This window comes from Monodelphis domestica, chromosome 2, assembly GCF_027887165.1.
Source record: "Monodelphis domestica isolate mMonDom1 chromosome 2, mMonDom1.pri, whole genome shotgun sequence".
NCBI classification, from domain to species: domain Eukaryota; kingdom Metazoa; phylum Chordata; class Mammalia; order Didelphimorphia; family Didelphidae; genus Monodelphis; species Monodelphis domestica.
In genome coordinates this window covers 362,301,024-362,319,006 of record NC_077228.1, presented here as the reverse complement: position 1 = coordinate 362,319,006, position 17,983 = coordinate 362,301,024, and the positions used below count along the sequence as shown (strand labels likewise).

The 17,983-nt window shown below is 34.2% G+C and overlaps 1 protein-coding gene across 1 annotated transcript in view; it reads left to right on the top strand.

Moving 5' to 3' along the window:
• The window catches only part of ASCC3 (activating signal cointegrator 1 complex subunit 3), a 411,239-nt gene that overhangs the window by 302,788 nt on the left and 90,468 nt on the right, over positions 1-17,983 (top strand). The window contains exons 31-34 of the mRNA XM_056818622.1: positions 4,397-4,534; positions 4,622-4,742; positions 6,810-6,942; positions 8,586-8,711. Of these exons, the coding sequence (XP_056674600.1) occupies positions 4,397-4,534; positions 4,622-4,742; positions 6,810-6,942; positions 8,586-8,711 (518 nt within the window). The remainder of the gene's footprint in view (positions 1-4,396; positions 4,535-4,621; positions 4,743-6,809; positions 6,943-8,585; positions 8,712-17,983) is intronic.

Below are 17,983 nucleotides of genomic sequence, written 5' to 3'. Positions count from 1 at the left end.
CATCACAAAGTAATGAATGTGATCCTCCCCATTGGGAAAATTTCTAACAAAAGAACAGTAAACACTTGTTGAGTGTTACATGTATAAGTTTTAGAGTAAGGGCTTCTGAAGTTCTGTGATTCTGGGAATTTTTTTTTTATCATATGTGGTTTAAAGTATGATATGGGAAAATTAAAACTAGGAACCATAGACCTATTTTAGTAATGAATTTTAATGCAGAAAATAACAAATGATATATTGGCAAAGGCTACCACAATATATTCAAAAATATTCACTATGACTAGGTTGGATTCATACCAAGAATGCAAAGATCATCTAGCATTAGGAATATTGTAAATGTATGAGAAAATTAACAAAAAATAGTCATATGATTATTAATAGATATAGAAAAGACTTTTGACATAATAGTTATATTAAACAAAACTTGGAATCATAGAAGTAAATGGAGCTTTCTTGAATACAATAAAGTAAGAATGAGCATTATTCACAGTGGAAATAGATCAGAATCCTTTAAAAAACAATTAGTAAAGCAAGAATATCTTTTGTCACTGTTATTATTTGTCCCCCCAAAATTACAGTTGTAGGTAAGAAAAACAAATTGAGGAAATTTGTGAGATAGTGAAATAGTGAAGGCAATGAAGAGGCAAAAGTATTTACCTTTGCAAATGATGCAGTCATTTCCTTAGCCAACTCAAAAAAATCTTGTCAAAGAAAGTTCATCAAAATAACTATTTTAATAACATATCAAGACATGAAGTAAACCTAAAAATAACAGAAGATAGAAAAGAAAAAGAAAATCCAAATGCATAAAATATCTAGGAGTTAATCTAAAAATACCCACATGAGAGCTGTAAATATAATTATAAAATATTCTCCCTGGACATAAAATAAGATTTTAATATCATGACTACATTGTGGAAATATAAAAAACATGGTAATACTCCCTAAATTAATTTAGTTTTAATTTCATACCAATCACACTACAAGAAGGATCACTTTTCATTAGTTGCTATTTTTGTTGTTTTTTATTCAGTCATTTCAATTGTGTCCTAATCGTCATGACCCCATTTGAGGTTTTCTTTACAAAAGATTCTCAAGTGGTTTGCCATTGCCTTCAACTCATTTTACAGATGAGGAAATGAGGGAAACGAGTTATGTGACTTGCCCAGGGTCACACAACTTGGAAGTGTCTGAGACCAGACATGAACTTATATCAGTCTTCCAGACTTCTGGCATCATCACCTAGCTGCCCCTTATAGAACAAGACAAGGTACTAAAATATTCATCTGGAGGGTCAAAAGATCAAGAATTTATTTTTTTTTTAATTTAAGTTAATTTATTTAGTCAATTTAGAACATTATTCCTTGGTTATAAGAATCATATTATTTTCCTCCCCTCCCTTCCCCACCATTCCCATAGCTGATGCGCAGTTTCACTGAGTATTACATGTGTCCTTGATCAAAACCTATTTCCATGTTGTTGGTGTTTGCATTAGGATGTTCATTTAGGGTCTACATCCCCAGCCATATCCCCTCAACCCATGTGATCAAGCACTTGTTTTACTTCTGTGTTTCTACTCCCACAGTTTTTCCTCTGAATGTGGATAATGTTTTTTTCTCCTAGATCCCTCCAAGTTGTTCAGGATCATTGCATTGTCACTAATGGAGAAGTCCATTATATTCGGTTGTACTACAGTGTATCGGTCTCTGTGTACAGTGTTTTCCAGGTCCTGCTCCTCTCACTCTGCATCAATTCCTGGAGGTTGTTCCAGTCCCCATGGAATTCCTCCACTTTATTATTCCTTTGAGCACAATAGTATTCCATCACCAACATATACCACAATTTGTTCAGCCATTCCCCAATTGAAGGGCATCCCCTCATTTTCCAATTTTTTGCCACCACAAAGAGTGCAGCTATGAATATTCTTGTACAACAAGTCTTTTTCCTTATTATCTCTTTGGGGTGCAAACCCAGCAGTGCTATGGCTGAATCAGAGGGCAAACAGTCTTTTAAAATCGCTTTTGGTCATAGTTACAAATTGCACTCCAGAATGGTTGGATTAATTCACAACTCCACCAGCAATTCATTAATGTCCCAACCTTACCACATCCCCTCCAGCATTCCTTTGCTATCATGCTTACCAATCTGCTAGGTGTGAGGTGATACCTCAGAGTTATTTTAATTTTATTCTCTCTGATTATAAGAGATTTAGAACATTTTTTCATGTGCTTAATAATAGTTTTGATTTCTTTATCTGTAAAATTGCCTGTTCATGTCCCTTGCCCATTTATCAATTGGAGAATGGCTTGATTTTTTTGTGCAGTTGGTTTAGCTCTTTATAAATTTGAGTAATTAGACCTTTGTCAGAGGTTTTTGTTATGAAGATTGTTTCCCAATTGTTGCTTCTCTTCTAATTTTGGTTGCATTGGTTTTGTTTGTACAAATCTTTTTAATTTGATGTAATCAAAATTATTGATTTTACATTTTGTGATTTTTTTCTAGCTCTTGCTTCGTTTTAAAGTCTTTCCTTTCCCAAAGATCTGACATTTATACTATTCTGTGTTCACCTGATTTGATTATAGTTTCCTTCTTTATATGTAAGTTTTTCACCCGTTCTGAATTTATCTTGGTGTAGAGTGTGAGATGTTGATCCAAAACTAATGTCTCCCGTACTGTCCTCCAATTTTTCCCAGCAATTTTTTTTTATCAAATAGTGGATTTTGGTCCCAAAAGCTGGGTTCTTTGGGCTTATCAAAGACTGTCTTGGTGAGGTCACTTACCCCAAGTCTATTCCACTGGTCCTCCTTTCTGTCTCTTAGCCAGTACTAAACTGTTTTGATGACCACTGCTTTATGGTATAGTTTGAGATCTGGGACTGTAAGTTTTTCCTTCCTTCACATTTTATTTTCATGATTTCCCTGGATATTCTTGATCTTTTGTTCTTCTAAATGAACTATGTTATTTTTTTTTCTAATTCAGTAAAAAAGTTTTTTGGTAGTACAATTTGTATGGCACTGAATAAGTAAATTAATTTGGGTAGGATTGTCATTTTTATTGTTAGTTTGTCCTACCCATGAGCAGTTGATGCTTTTCCATTTGTTTAGATCTAGTTTTAATTGTGTTAAGAGTGTTTTGTAGTTGTGTTTATATAGTTCCAGTGTTTGTCTCGGCAGATAGATTCCTAAATATTTTATAATGTCTAGGGTGATTTTAAATGGAATTTCTCTTTCTAATTCTTGCTGCTGAGATGTGTTGGAGTTATATAGAATTGCTGATGACAACTTATATGGGTTTATTTTGTATCCTGCAACTTTGCTAAAGTTGTTGATTATTTTGACTAGCTTTTTGGTTGATTCCCTATGACTTTTAAGTAGACCATGATATCATCTGCAAAGAGTGATAGCTTGGTCTCCTCATTGCCTATTTTAATGCCTTCAATTTCTTTTTCTTCTCTAATTGCTACAGCTAGTGTTTTTAGTACAGTGTTAAATAATAGAGGTGATAATGGCATCCTTGTTTCACTACTGATCTTATTGGGGAGGCTTCTAGTTTATCCCCATTGTAGATGATGTTTGCTGATGGTTTTAGATAGATACTGTTTACTATTTTTAGGGAAGGCCCTTCTATTCCTATGCTTTCTAGTGTTTTCAATAGGAATGGGTGTTGTATTTTGTCAAAGGCTTTTTCTGCATCTGTTGAGACAATCATGTGGTTTTTGTCGGTTTGCTTGTTGATATGGTCAATTAAGTGGATGGTTTTCCTAATGTTGAACCATCCTTGCATTCCTAGTATGAACCCTACCTGGTCATAGTGAATAACCCTCATGTTCACTTGCTGAAGTCTTTTTGCTAGTATCCTATTTAAGATTTTTGCATCTCCTTGAGGAGATTGGTCTATAGTGTTCTTTCTCTGTTTTTGAATTTCCTGGCTTTGGGATCAGTACCATGTTTGTGTTGTAAAATGAATTTGGTAGAACTCCTTTGCTTATTCTGTCAAATAGTTTTTATAATATTGGGATTAGTTGTTCTTTGAATGTTTGATAGAATTCATTTGTGAATCCATCTGGTCCTGGGGATTTTTTCTTCAGGAGTTCTTTGATGACTTGTTCAATTTCTTTTTTTTCAGATATAGGGTTGTTTAGGTTATATTAGGTAAGATCAAGAATTTAAAGAGAAAAACAGAAAAGGTAAGGTTGGCATTAAAAGATCTAAGATCATAAAGTCATGGAAACTACTTGGAACTAGGTAAAAATATGGAACTCTTGATATTAAGAACAAAATTATTAGGCAGAACCTAAAAGCAATCAGAGTGGCCTCGACTTTAGTAAGTAGATATATTTGACTGTGACACTTTTAAAACTGCATATTAAAATCATACAATTATCTCTTCTTTGTAGATGAATGACGTCATTGGAACAATAAGAGATTCTAACCTAAAACTGACTCTTGCCTTTGGAATAGGAATGCATCATGCTGGACTGCATGAAAGAGATAGAAAAACAGTAGAAGAATTATTTGTAAATTGTAGAATCCAGGTATCTTTTTTTTCCTACCTATTAATATTTAAATATACTCTTCAGATTTAGTTAGTAAGATTACATTAATTATCTTTTATCTTTTAGGTCCTTATTGCTACAAGCACATTAGCATGGGGTGTAAACTTTCCAGCTCATTTAGTAATTGTTAAAGGAACAGAATATTATGATGGAAAAACAAGGCGCTATGTGGATTTTCCGATAACAGGTAATATTTCAAAAACTGGAGGGGAATTTTTTCTGAAGATTTCAGTCACTAAGAACTACATTAGTGTAAGTCATATTTGAAAGCAGAGATATCAAACTCATAGCACAGTGTGTACATAACCCCAAAGACAAAACTCTCTGCTACATGGGGAACCAAATGAAAATGTAATTGGAAAATATTTAACCAAAATAAAAAATATATTACAACATAGACAATTGTGCAAGGTCATGTTTCTCTTTCTATTTGAGTTTGATGCCACAGTTTTAGTGAATCATTTATATCTACTCTGGTAAGCAAATTTTCTTCACTGAATGAAGAATTAAGATATAGTTTTGTTCACAAAATTCATTAGCAAAAGAGATTTCTCATTATGCCATGATGAATAGTGTGGTGAATGGTTATTATTGATGTTTTAAAATATTAATCAATGCATTGGCAAATATGAAAATAATGACAAGTATTAGGAACCACCAATGAGTGTTTTAGAAATTAATTTAATAGAAAATATTACTTACACTTGAAGTAGCAAAATGACATTCACATTTCTCTTCTTTTCAGAATTATGTCCTATGATTTCCTTCATACACTGTAGTTCCATATTTCTTGCTTCATACACTTCAAACATATTCTGTGGTTTGATTCTTCTGAACCTTCTCTTAAGTTGTTCTTTCTTCCTAAAATGCTTTTTTACCCCACTCCCAGACATCACCTGTCCAATTTTTATAAACCTTTTATTTCAGATATCATTTCTATAAAGTCTTTTCTTTTTCCTTTAACAATAATGAGCTTTTTCTCTGAATTTCTGTGGCATTTTATACCTCTCTTATTGCACTTTCATAGTGTAATTTGTACTAGTTATTTGGGTAGATTGCTTATATCTCATGTTCAACACAGTATTGGTTGTATACATGAATAAAGTTACTCCCAATAGTTTCGACAAGAATAAGATATTAAGAGATTCAAAAGTGGTACTTTAATAGTTCTCTGATAATTGCCAATGGTTATTTCCATTCTCTAGTGAGAGGTATACTTTCATATTCACAATGGCCAATTGTAAAACATATGCATCAGTTAAGTAATCGTTAAATACTTGGTATTTGCTGAATTTTTGGTTGGTGTATGATGAACCACTCATGCCAAGATTTTTTTAATAACAATAATAAGATTTATTTGTTTTGATTTCTTTTGAGCTGGGACTGGGGATTGGAAAGCCTATTTGCATGAGTAGGAGGAGATGGAAATTATCTAATGGAGGAGATGGAAATTATCTAATAGATTTTATCAAAAAAGCTTCAGATTTAAAAACTAAATTCATGCTATATATATAATGACTTGTACTATGCTACACACAAAGTACATCTATAGCAGGTAATTCAAATGGATTCAACAAACATTAAATCTTCTGTATTATGCCACGCTTTGTGCTAAACTCTGAGTGTACACAGCCAAAAACAAAGCAGCTCCGACATTTAAGAATTTATGCTTTATTGGGTAAAGAAAAGGACAATATATACACAGATAAATAAACAGAAAATATTTAACAAGTAAATAATACACAGTATTTGAGGAGATCTCGAAAGGCCAAATGTAAGAAGGTATACTTGAACAGAGATGTTAAAGAAGGTAAAATTCCAAGAAAAAGGAGAACATTCCTAATGTGAAAGATACCATGTACAGAGGCAGATAAAAGGAATTAATATTTGATATATGAATACCTTATTCTTTTAAAATTATAGTATCACACAAATGGCAATTTCCAGTATTTTGTTACGATAACATTTAATCAGTCTTATTTTTACATGCAATCCTGACACCTTTTAGAGCCTAGTTTTGTATTGTAATGGATTGTAGACATAAGTATGAATTTTATTAATGACTACTAACTTGGGAAAGCCAATAGTAAGGTGAACGTAACAACCTAACATGCTTTTAGTATGAACTTTGTTAACTTCACAACAGTTTTCTTGGCTATTTTGTTGTATTCATGAAGAATAATTAATTGTGCACCAGAATCAATGAATATATCATACTGGTTTTCACATGAGACTTCCGTTTTCTTCATTTTAGATGTACTTCAGATGATGGGACGTGCTGGTAGACCTCAATTTGATGACCAAGGCAAAGCTGTAATCTTGGTTCACGACATAAAGAAAGATTTCTACAAAAAATTTCTTTATGAACCGTTCCCAGTAGAATCAAGGTGAATTTTACTCAAAAGAAAAAAAATTCAAATGAGTTAAGATCTTGTAACAAATTTTATTTTCTTATATTTGCAAATAAAATAGCATTAGTTTTTAGCTTAAAGTAATCAGAAAATTTTAAATGTACTTTAATAAACAAATATATCATAGTAAAATCTCATGTTTCTCAAAGGCCAACCTAACACAAATAGAAATGAAATGGACTGGCAATAAAAATTCAAATTTTGTTCCCATTTTTTTAAATTAATCTACTAATAATGTGGCATTAGTTCTTATTGGAGGAAGTACTTAAAGCCACTTGCATTTTTATATTTGCTACTCCATTTTTTCACCTCCTCTTACTTGACTGGACTACACTCTTATTCCTTCACTAATAGCTTATTCTTTAATTCCCCTCACCCATTCTTACTTTCATTTTCCTGATATAATACACCTTGCTCCTCTAGTCAATCCAACGTTTTTCTTCGCACAAAGTTGTAACACTTTCTCTTTCATATTTGTGTCCCTCAGATAATTATTTTGTTTCATAATCTTGATCTAAGTTCAAAATAGAAAAAAAAATTAATGTATTTGCTGTTCCTTTGAATTAATTGTCTTGTTTCTGACTATACCTGTTCTTCCTAATCCTTTGTCAGACTGTCTCTGGCTAATTTTTATCAGTTTACAAACTTTTACTACCAAAAAGCCTCACTTCTTAAAACCCATGAATGTAAAATGCTAACTTTAAGTGATTAGGTGAATTTCGGCTTAATTCCATGTGGTCAGTGTTAATATACCTAATTCTCAGTTCCTTCAGTGGAAAACTCTCCTATATGATTATAATCAGTAACCAATCAATAAGTAGTGGGAGATTTTTTGAGTTTTTTTTTTACATTTTTTTAAAACCCTTACCTTCCATCTTAAAGTCAATACTATATATTGGCTCCAAGGCAGAAGAATGATAAGGGCTAAGCAATGGGGGTCAAGTGACTTGCCCAGGGTCACACAGCTGGGAAGTGTCTGAGTCCAGATTTGAACTTAGGACCTCCCATCTCTAGGCCGAACTCTCAATCCACTGAGCCACCCAGCTTCCCCCTAGATTTTTTGAGTTTTTATGTATGAATATACATATATTTACCTTTATAAAATTGTTGTATTGTGCTTACTCACATTATCTTTTCAAATACATTTTTAAATTATTTATTTTATTTCTTTAGTTAATCAATAAACACTTATTAATTATTAGCTTCTTTGTGAATGATACTGTACTAGGTATTGGGGGTACAAACAGAAATAAGGTAGTTATGCATTCAGGTCCCTATATTCTATCAAAGGAAACAACATGCCCATATGTAAGCACCGTAAAATATGCAAAATAAACACAAGTTAATTTGGTGGGAAGAGGTAGCAAGAATCAGATTATTATCAGGAAATGCCTCATATTGAAAAAGGCACTTAAACAGCATAGGAAGAGGCAGAAATAAGGAACCACATGACTTTAGCCTTGTGTAAAGACAGTAAGGCCAGATTGACTAGATCATAGTGAATGTGAAGGTAAGTAATATCTTAGAAAATAAAATGTATCTATTAAATGGTGTTAAATTTGCAGAAGATTTGGTTCATTAGTTGTTTTGTATTTGTTTCATTTTTCATTCATGTTTAGCTTACTAGATGTGCTTTCTGATCATTTGAATGCTGAGATTGCTGCTGGTACAATAACATCCAAGCAGGATGCAATGGATTATATTACCTGGACTTATTTTTTCCGTCGGCTTATCATGAATCCTAGGTAAGTAAAATGACCCCTTTTTAGAAAAGCTAACTTCTTTATTCCCTCTTCACATTCAAGAAGACATGTTAAAAAAGTAGCAATTACATTTTTATTCTTCATAAAAATTGAAGAAATAGGGGGCAGCTGGGTAGCTCAGTGGATTAAGAGCCAGTCCTAGAGATGGGAGGTCCTAGGTTCAAATCTGGCCTCAGACACTTCCCAGCTGTGTGACCCTGGGCAAGTCACTTGACCCCCATTGCCTAGCCCTTAACCACTCTTCTGCCTTGGAGGCAATACACAGTATTGACTCCAAGACGGAAGGTAAGGGTTTTTAAAAAAAAATTGAAGAAATGTCGGAATAAGGCCTTTTATATTATTCTGAAAATTGTAGTTATGTGAACTATACCATAAAGTAATATGAATTATAAATGTGTCCCAGTGATATCAGTAGATTTCTAAACTATGATATCAATAAGTTAAGAATCAGGCTGAGTTCAGGTACTTTTAGATGTCATTAAATTTTTTTTTTACTTTTACTTTCTAGCTTAAAATCAACACTGTCAATTCCAAAGCAGAAAATTGGTATGGCCTAGACATTGGAAGCATTTGGGGTTAAGTGACTTGCCCAGAGTCACACAAACAGGAAGTCTGTGAGTCCACATTTGAACCCAGGACCTCCCATCTCCAGCCCTGGCTCTCTATCCACTGTTTCACCTTGCTGCCCTTGTTTTAATTTAAAATATCAGTTAATATTGTGGAAGACATAAAAGCATAAATATATGGTCCCTGCCATCAAGTTACTTACTATTTGACGGAAACAAGATTAACATTCCTGAAGTAATTGTGCCAAATTATATAAAACTGACTAGGAGTGCAGTAAGACTTTAGAAATGAAATGGGTGGGGGGGGAGGGGGCAGCTGGGTAGCTCAGTGGATTGAGAACCAGTCCTAGAGATGGGAGGTCCTAGGTTCAAATCTGACCTCAGACACTTCCCAGCTGTGTGACCCTGGGCAAGTCACTTGACCCCCTTTGCCTAGCCCTTACCACTCTTCTGCCTTGGAGCCAATACACAGTATTGACTCCAAGACAGAAGGTAAGGGTTTAAAAAAAAAAAAGAAAGAAATGAAATGGGGGGAGGGGAAGCATTTGGGTGACTCAGTATATTGAGAACCAGGCCTAGAGATTGGAGATCCTGGGTTCAAATTTGACCTCAGATTTCCCAGCTGTGTGACCCTGGGCAAGTCACTTGACCCCCATTGCCTAGCCCTTACCACTCTTCTGCCTTACAACCAATACATGGTATTGATTCTAAGATGGAAGGTTTTAAAAGAAATAAAGAAAAGAAATGGATCATAATGGATTGGAGTAGGCGAGAAAGATTTCATGGAGAAATTGGACTTACACTTATTCTTGAAGAATTTCTTCTTAAAGAAATTTAGGCAGAGAACAGTCTAGGGAGAGTATTCCAAGTGAGGCCAGCAACATGAGCAAAGGTATGGAAATGTCAGTACCGCTTCTATTGACCCTGGGAAACAATTTTTAAAATGTTTTCATAATCTGGAAGACCCATAAATCTAGACAGTATAATTTAGATTTGGTACAATAAGTCAGCCATTGTAGTTTCTTAGCGGAGGAGTGACATAATTATTACCTAAATTATCTTGGTACATACCTAACAGTATAATAATAGATTTTCTCAAAAGGCTTACATTTCTAATGACTGATCGACTTTATCCTGCCATGTTATTTCCTTAAGACATATACCATTGTGTTTTATTCTAAATCTAAACCAAGTTTAATCTAAAATCTAAATGAGTTCCAAAAACTGGGGGTGAGGGTGGAACATTTCAAGTAAAATTTGTTTTTTAATCCTATGTATTTTATTTTATACATTTAAAAATGACATTCTGAAAAGGGCATCACTAGACTGTCAAAGGGCTCTGTGACACAAAAAGTTTTAAGAACCTTTAATTTAAACCAAAAAATCCTGGCCTGCCTACTATTTATTGCCTTTTTTAAACTAATTTTTTCAATGAAAAATCACTTTTCACTCTCTCCCACCTATCACTTCCATCATTAGAGGAAAAAAAAGATAAAGAAAACTCTTATGACAGTCCCAGGGCCTTTACATTTATGTATAAATATGATATTTTGTTTCCAAAACATTCCTTATCTTTAATACAAGGACAAAGTTATCACACTTAGAAGGGTGAAGGACTGTCCTCAAAGCTAGTTAATTAGTAATTGATATAGAAATATCAAATATTTCATTTCTAATGATTTGTAAAATTATCCTCAAGTTTATGAAAGGGACCTGCTTCTGTGAATGTGAAATATGATTGTTTCCTCATAGCATAAGCAAAGATCCCTTTTTCCAGTTGTCTTAATATAATACATTTTGAATGTAAATAGTCTACACACAATATGATGTGAATTTTTATTTTTCCTTCCAAGATTAAATCTTATGTTGTTGTTTAGTTATGTTTGACTCTATGATCCAGTATGGTATTTTCTTAGTAAATATCCTGGAGAGGTTTTCCATCTCCTTCTCAAGTAGATTTAGGCAAACAAATTCAATAACTTGCCCAGGATCACACAGCAAGTGTCTGTGTTCAGATATGAACATAGGTCTTTCTGACTCCAGGCCTAGTGCTCTATCCACTGAGCTACCTAATTGCCTCCATTAAGCCTTATAGAATAAATTTTAAATGCAGTAAAGACTATATAATGGTCTTTATAAAGGCCTGGATTTTGTTGATCCAACCCTTCCCTTCAGGCCAATGAAATACATTTCTAAGGAGTTGTAAACTTATTTAACTTTTCTCTTTATGGATTTATTATCTAAGCTCAGTGATCTAATAAAATTAAACTTATTGCCACCATCTTTACAAAGGTGTGTTTATTAGATGGCATAATTACCATGCTGTATAGTACTTCTAACTTTCTAAAATACTTTCATACCACTGGCTTATAGGGATAAAACTATGGAGTCATCATTAATACTCCCATGGAACCTAAAATGTCCATGGTTTTGATGTTATTATGTCTGGGAATCTTGTACCTTCTATCATAAAGTGAGGCAACAATCTCATAGATCCTGTTATTAAAATGAGACCAGAATTTAGCCCACCATCTACTTTTGTAGTCAGGTGTTTAGGACTCTTGGCCTCAAATCCTCCCTGATTCTAGAAAACCTAAATTGGACACATTGTATGTGACCTGTTTATAGAACTGCAGTGGCAGTAATCTTTATTTCATAAAAGACAAACATATTTTTTGTGTGAATGGTTATAGTAGTTAATTATTCATTAAGCATGAAGGATATGAGTTAATTAGTTTCTGTTTTTTGTTATTTTTTTTAAGGTATAGAATAGATATAGGTATAGAATCATAGATTTTATATATAGAAGGACCCTCACATTCAGCTGAGGTGTTCATTCAAGTCCAATTCCTAATTAATGTTAGAGTTCCATTTACAATATCCCTGACAAATAATGACCCACCTTCTACCAATCACATATCCCTATAGGATCAAGCAAAAATAATCCTTACATTTCTTCCATGTGGTGATTCTTAATTTATTTGAAGATAGCATAGCCCTCTAAATCATCTCTTCTGCTGGTTAGTAACCCATTTACAATCTTATGTATGGTTTCATCACCATCCTTTCTCTAGGCAATTTAACCTTTCCAAAATGCCTTCTAAAATGTAATACCTAAAATTGACACAGTATTCTAGTAGCTCATTGGGATAACTACCTACCTCTTTTTTTAATAATCTATTTATGCAAGGTTTTTTCAGCTTCAAAATTATACTGGAGGCATCCATTGGACTTACTGTTCCTTGAAATCTCTTTCACATGAATTCCTTTGTAAGCCAGGCCATTCTTATCCAAGCAGCATGATGATTCAAGAGAGAACTGAGCTCAAGCCCTACCGTGAATACTTACTAACAGTGTGATTGACCATGGACCATTTAATTTCTTTCAGTATTGGTTTTCTTATATATAAAATATCTATCGTTATTCCTCTAATATTAACTCACAGGGTTATTGTGAGAATCAAATGAGTTGTGTTGTTTGTAAAGCGTTTCGCAATCTTTAAACCATTATATAAATGCCATAATATTATAATTATTAAGAGGTATTGTATTGGCAACTATGTGGCATAGTGGCCTGGAGTTGGGAGGATCTGGATTCAATTCTGGCCTTAGACACTTCTAAGGAGCATGATCACAGGTAAGTCACTTAACCCCGATTGCCTATCCCCCTTCCTGGTCTTCTGTCTTAGAATTAATACTAAGACAAAACATAAGGGATTAAAAAAAAAAAAGACAGTGTATACCAGTAGATACAATACTCAGCTTGGAACCTGCCTTCAAAATCTGCCTTAGATATCTATTAGCCATGCTCTCCTTCATGTGGCAGTGAGATAACTTACTGTCTTTTCCCCAAATCCATATCTTCTCATTTTGAGATCCAACTTATTTATCTGCAACTCAGGGAACTGACTGTCAACTTTGAATGTCATAGATTTTTTAGAAGACTTCATTTCATCTATTTGGTTTTTCCTGTATTTTAAGTTGACTTTTTTTTAATAGTAAATCAGGGGATTCATTTGGACCTTGATTAAATTACAGTAACATAATCTTATTCTATTTATAGACAATATCTTTTCCATTTTGTGCAGTTTGTTCAACGTGGCAGGGGCAAACATCATTTATCAAGGATTTTTGTACAAATTTGTATAATTTTAGCATATGCTTGAGAGAGTGTTTGAAGAATGGCTCTTAGTTTGGTTTGGTTCTATGGTTTCAAATGCTTTTTATAGCTCAATAAAATGAGAATTTTGTTTTCTCTGTTCCATTCATTTAGTTATGTGTTTGTAGAAAATATATTGTAAAATATATTGCTATTCTCTTAAACTTAAAAAAAAATAACTTGCAGTGCCTGGGTAGATAGATCATTTTCATGATTTTTCTTATGAAGGAAAGAAAAAAGGCATCTGGTTTAGTAGTTATTGATATTCTCCTAATCATCTTTTTTCCCCAATATCTGACACGCCATTTTCCTTCTTTTGGTATATTTGCTTTCTTGAAAATATGCTTTGAATACAAAAGGATTTTGTTTTTTATCCTGGAGGTGATAAGGGGCCATTGTACTTTTTTTGAATAGGGAGGAAGGATATATCATTGATTTTCTTTAGGAAGATCACTTTGACAGCTGGGTGGGTGATGGACAAGCACGTGGAGAGACTTGAGGCACATCGACCAATCATCAGACTGTTGCAATAGTCCTAGGTAAGGTAATAAAGCTCTACCATGAGGAGATGTCAGTGTCAGAAGAGAATGAGATTTGGTGAAATTTCTATTAAAAGAGATGACACAATCAACATCAATATCTTAAAAGATTTTGAAAAGAAATGAGAATACTTCTAAAAAATGCTTTTTGAGTTTGAGGCATAAAACTTAAGTTGCAGACCACTTTTACCAAACTAGAGTAAGGAAAAAGGAAATACAAATGAAGAAATGAGGCAATCCAAAAGCAGATCAGAAATCTAGGTTTCTTTAACAATCACAACCAATAGTAACTATCTCTACAAAACATAAAAATAGTATAAAAAATGAAAATGGCAATTCAGCATCAATCAAAAACCACACTAAAAAATCATGACAATTGAAAACTACAGGTAAGACCCAATGTTAAAAGAAGGCTGTGGAAACATTTGGACATAGCAAATTCAAATCAACAAAATTATGAGTTGAATAAGATAAGAAACAGAAAGCTTATATACCATTAACACAATGAACAATTAACTAGAGGACATAAATAAAATAGGCAAGTTTAAAAGAAATCCTTTTTTTTATGACATAATGCCAACTTAAAAATGTCAAGAATAATTGATATAAAATGTGGCATTTTTCAAGGAGTTAGTAAGCCCATAATGCTTCTGTTGAGCCTTAAATCAATTATCATCTTCCTTTACTATAGCTTCCAAACTTAAAAAGTAGAGCCAGAACATTTTATTAATCACTTCATCTATGTGAATGATATCAACATACAGAGTTCCACAAAAAAAAAAATCTTCATCTCATGAAATCTCTAAATGTAAAATTTGTAATATACACCAAGTTAAGAGAGAAAATAACCCTTGCATTCAAATGCATGCAATGATTGAAGATAGTACCTAAAAACACCTTGGCCACTTCCAGACAAGACACATTCAGGGGAGGTGGAGTCAAGATGCTGGCTTAGAAACAGCGAAAATTGAGTCCACTGTAAACCCTTCCACACAAATAATAAACAAAGCACTTTGAGGGGTACAGAAAACCAAATACAACAAAGGGACAGAGCCGGGGGACCCTTCTATTTGCTTCAACTTAAAATGTACACAGAGACGGATGAATTCTCAGGTTTAAGGAAAAGAGGGAAGGTCCCAGGGTCCCTCCCCCACCTACTGTGCTCAGGTAGACTCAGGTAGTTGCTGGGCAGGTGCTGGGATCTCAGGGCAAGGGCTCCAGCCTAGAGGGAGCTCCTTGTTATCATAGCTACTAGAGGCTCAGAACTCTGACCACAGCTGGCAGGGAGGCAGCTAGAAGAGAGGGGCAAAGAGGAGGGCAGCCTAGTCACAGCCTTTAACCATCATTCTTCCATCTTAGGCCTCTGCCTCTGGAGGTTTTGGCCTCAGAGCACATCCAGCTCTGTAGATCAGTTCTGCCTACTTACTCCTGTCTAGCAATAGTGAAAATAACAAGCCTTCAGAGGGCAAAGAAGCTCAGTTTCTAACACTCCCCTCCCACCTACAACTCTGAGACCCACTGTAAGAATCTTGATGATTGGGATATGCTGAGATCCCCAACAGAGTACCCTGTTAACACTACAAGAAGCTCAGGACTCTGATGTGGCAGCTGACATGGAGGTGACTAGCAGAAAGGAGTAGAGAGAACGATGAAGGTAACTACTTTCAGCCTCCACACCTTCACTTTCACCTTCATCTTCACCATCACCTTTTCCTGGCAGCTGGGGAACATCTGACCTCAGGTCTCATTGATACAACAGACCAGTTCCATCAGCCTAATCTAGTTAATCAGCAGAGTAGAGAAGAAAACCGTTCAGAACAGAATACCCCAAACCCACAAATCCAGCAAATAAACAGAGGAGAAAGAGTATAGCAAATGACAGGGGAGAAAGAAGGAAAAAATGAGTAAACAACAGAAAAAGAAAAAAATAAATTATGATTGATAGCTTCTCTCTAGGTAATGAACAAAGAACAAATGGAACAGAGGAGGACCAAGGAACACTGAGCAAAAACTCAGGATCTCCAGTGAATTGGACACAGGCCTTGGAAGAACTCAAAACACCTTCCAAAAAACAAAAGAAGCTGAAACAACTGGGAAATGAACTTAAAAAGTAAAATCAGACATCTTGAAACAGAGGCAAATGAACTAAAGCAAAAAAACAGTTTTAAACGCCAGAATTGACCAGCTTGAAAATAATACAAAGTAAGTGAAAGATGACCTACAAAGAAAAACAGACCAAAATGAAAAGGATGACCAAAAATCCAGGGATGAAATTCAAACTTTAAGAATAAAATACAAAAACTAGAAGCAAATGCCTTCATAAGGCAGCAAGAGTCTATAAAACAAAATCAAAAGAATGAAAAAAATTGAGGAAAATGTGAAATAACTCCTTGATAAAGCAACAGACCTGAAAAATAGATCCAGAAGAGATCATTTAAAAATTAATTGGGCTACCAGAAAATCACGACAAAAGAAAAAGGTTGCATGTGATTCTACGGGAAATTATCCATGAAAACTACCCTGACATTCTTAAACAAGAGGGTAGAGATTGAAAGAATCTACAGATCACCTTCTGCATTAAATCCCCAATTGACAACACCCAGGAATATTATAGCCAAGTTCAAGAACTTCCAGATCAAGGAAATGATACTACAAGCTGCTAAAAAGAAAGCATTCAGATAACATAGAGCCACAGTTAGGATAACATAGGATCTGGCTGCATCCACACTGAAGGATCAGAATATCATATTCTGGAAAGCAAGAAAACTGGGTCTACAGCCAAAAATCAACTACCCAGCAAAATTGACTATATTTTTTACAAGGGAAATTATAGTCATTTAATAAAATAGGAGATTTCCACATATTCCTAAAGAAAAGACCTGATTTAAACAGAAAATTTGATGCCCAAAAACAGAACTCAAAAGAATCACCAAAAGGTAGTTTTGAAAAGGGAAAGAAAAAAATTTTTTGGGACCCAATAAGTTCAAATGATTTGTATTCCTATAAGAAAATGATATTGGTAACACTTAAAAATTGTTATTATTATCAGGGTAAGTAGAGGAAGTAATCTTAGAGGGTACAGTGACAAACTGTATAGGATGATATGTCAAAAAATACAAAAAACTAGGGGTGAAAAAGAGGATAATTCAGAAATGGGAAAAAGATAAAATGGGTAAATATATATTTCATAAAGATGTGCATGGTGGGGAGGGGGAAAAGACCAAAATAATGGAAAGATGGAAGAAGTTGGCGACAAGGAATACTTAATTCTCATGTGTATAGAAATTGACTCAGAGAAGGCAGAACAATCAGATCCACTGGGGTGAAGAATTGTATCATGCCCTATAGAGAAGTAGAAGGGTAATAAACAGGCTGGTGGGGAGGGGAGCAATACAAAGGAGGGAGAGATTGGGGGTTCATTTAAAAGAAAGAGGGTAATATGAGGGGAGGGGTAGGAAGAAGAGTAATATTAGGGAGGGGAAAGGGGGGAGACTGACTAAAAGTGAAATATTGGAAGGGAAGATAAGAGGGATAAGAGAAAAGGCAGAATCAAAAGAGTAAGTCAAAATGGAGGGGAATACATGGACAGTAATCATAACTGTGGATATGATGGGTATGAACTCATTCATAAAAAGGAAGCAGATAAGATTAAAAACCAGTATCCTACCATATGTTGTCTACAAGAAACACTTGAGGTATGTAGACACACATAGGATAAAGGTAAGAGGGTGAAGTAGAATTTACTGGGCTGTAACTGAGACAAAGAAGGCAAGAGTAGCAATTATGATCTCAGACAAAGCTAAAGCAAAAATAGACCTGATTAAAAGAGGTAAGACAATTACATTTTGATGAAATGCATTATAAATAATGAAGAAATATTAGTACTCAACATATATGCACCAAATGGTATAGCATTCATATTTCTAAAGGAGAAACTAAAGGCATTTAAGGAAGAGATAGTAAAACCATACTAGGGAGGGATCTCAATCCT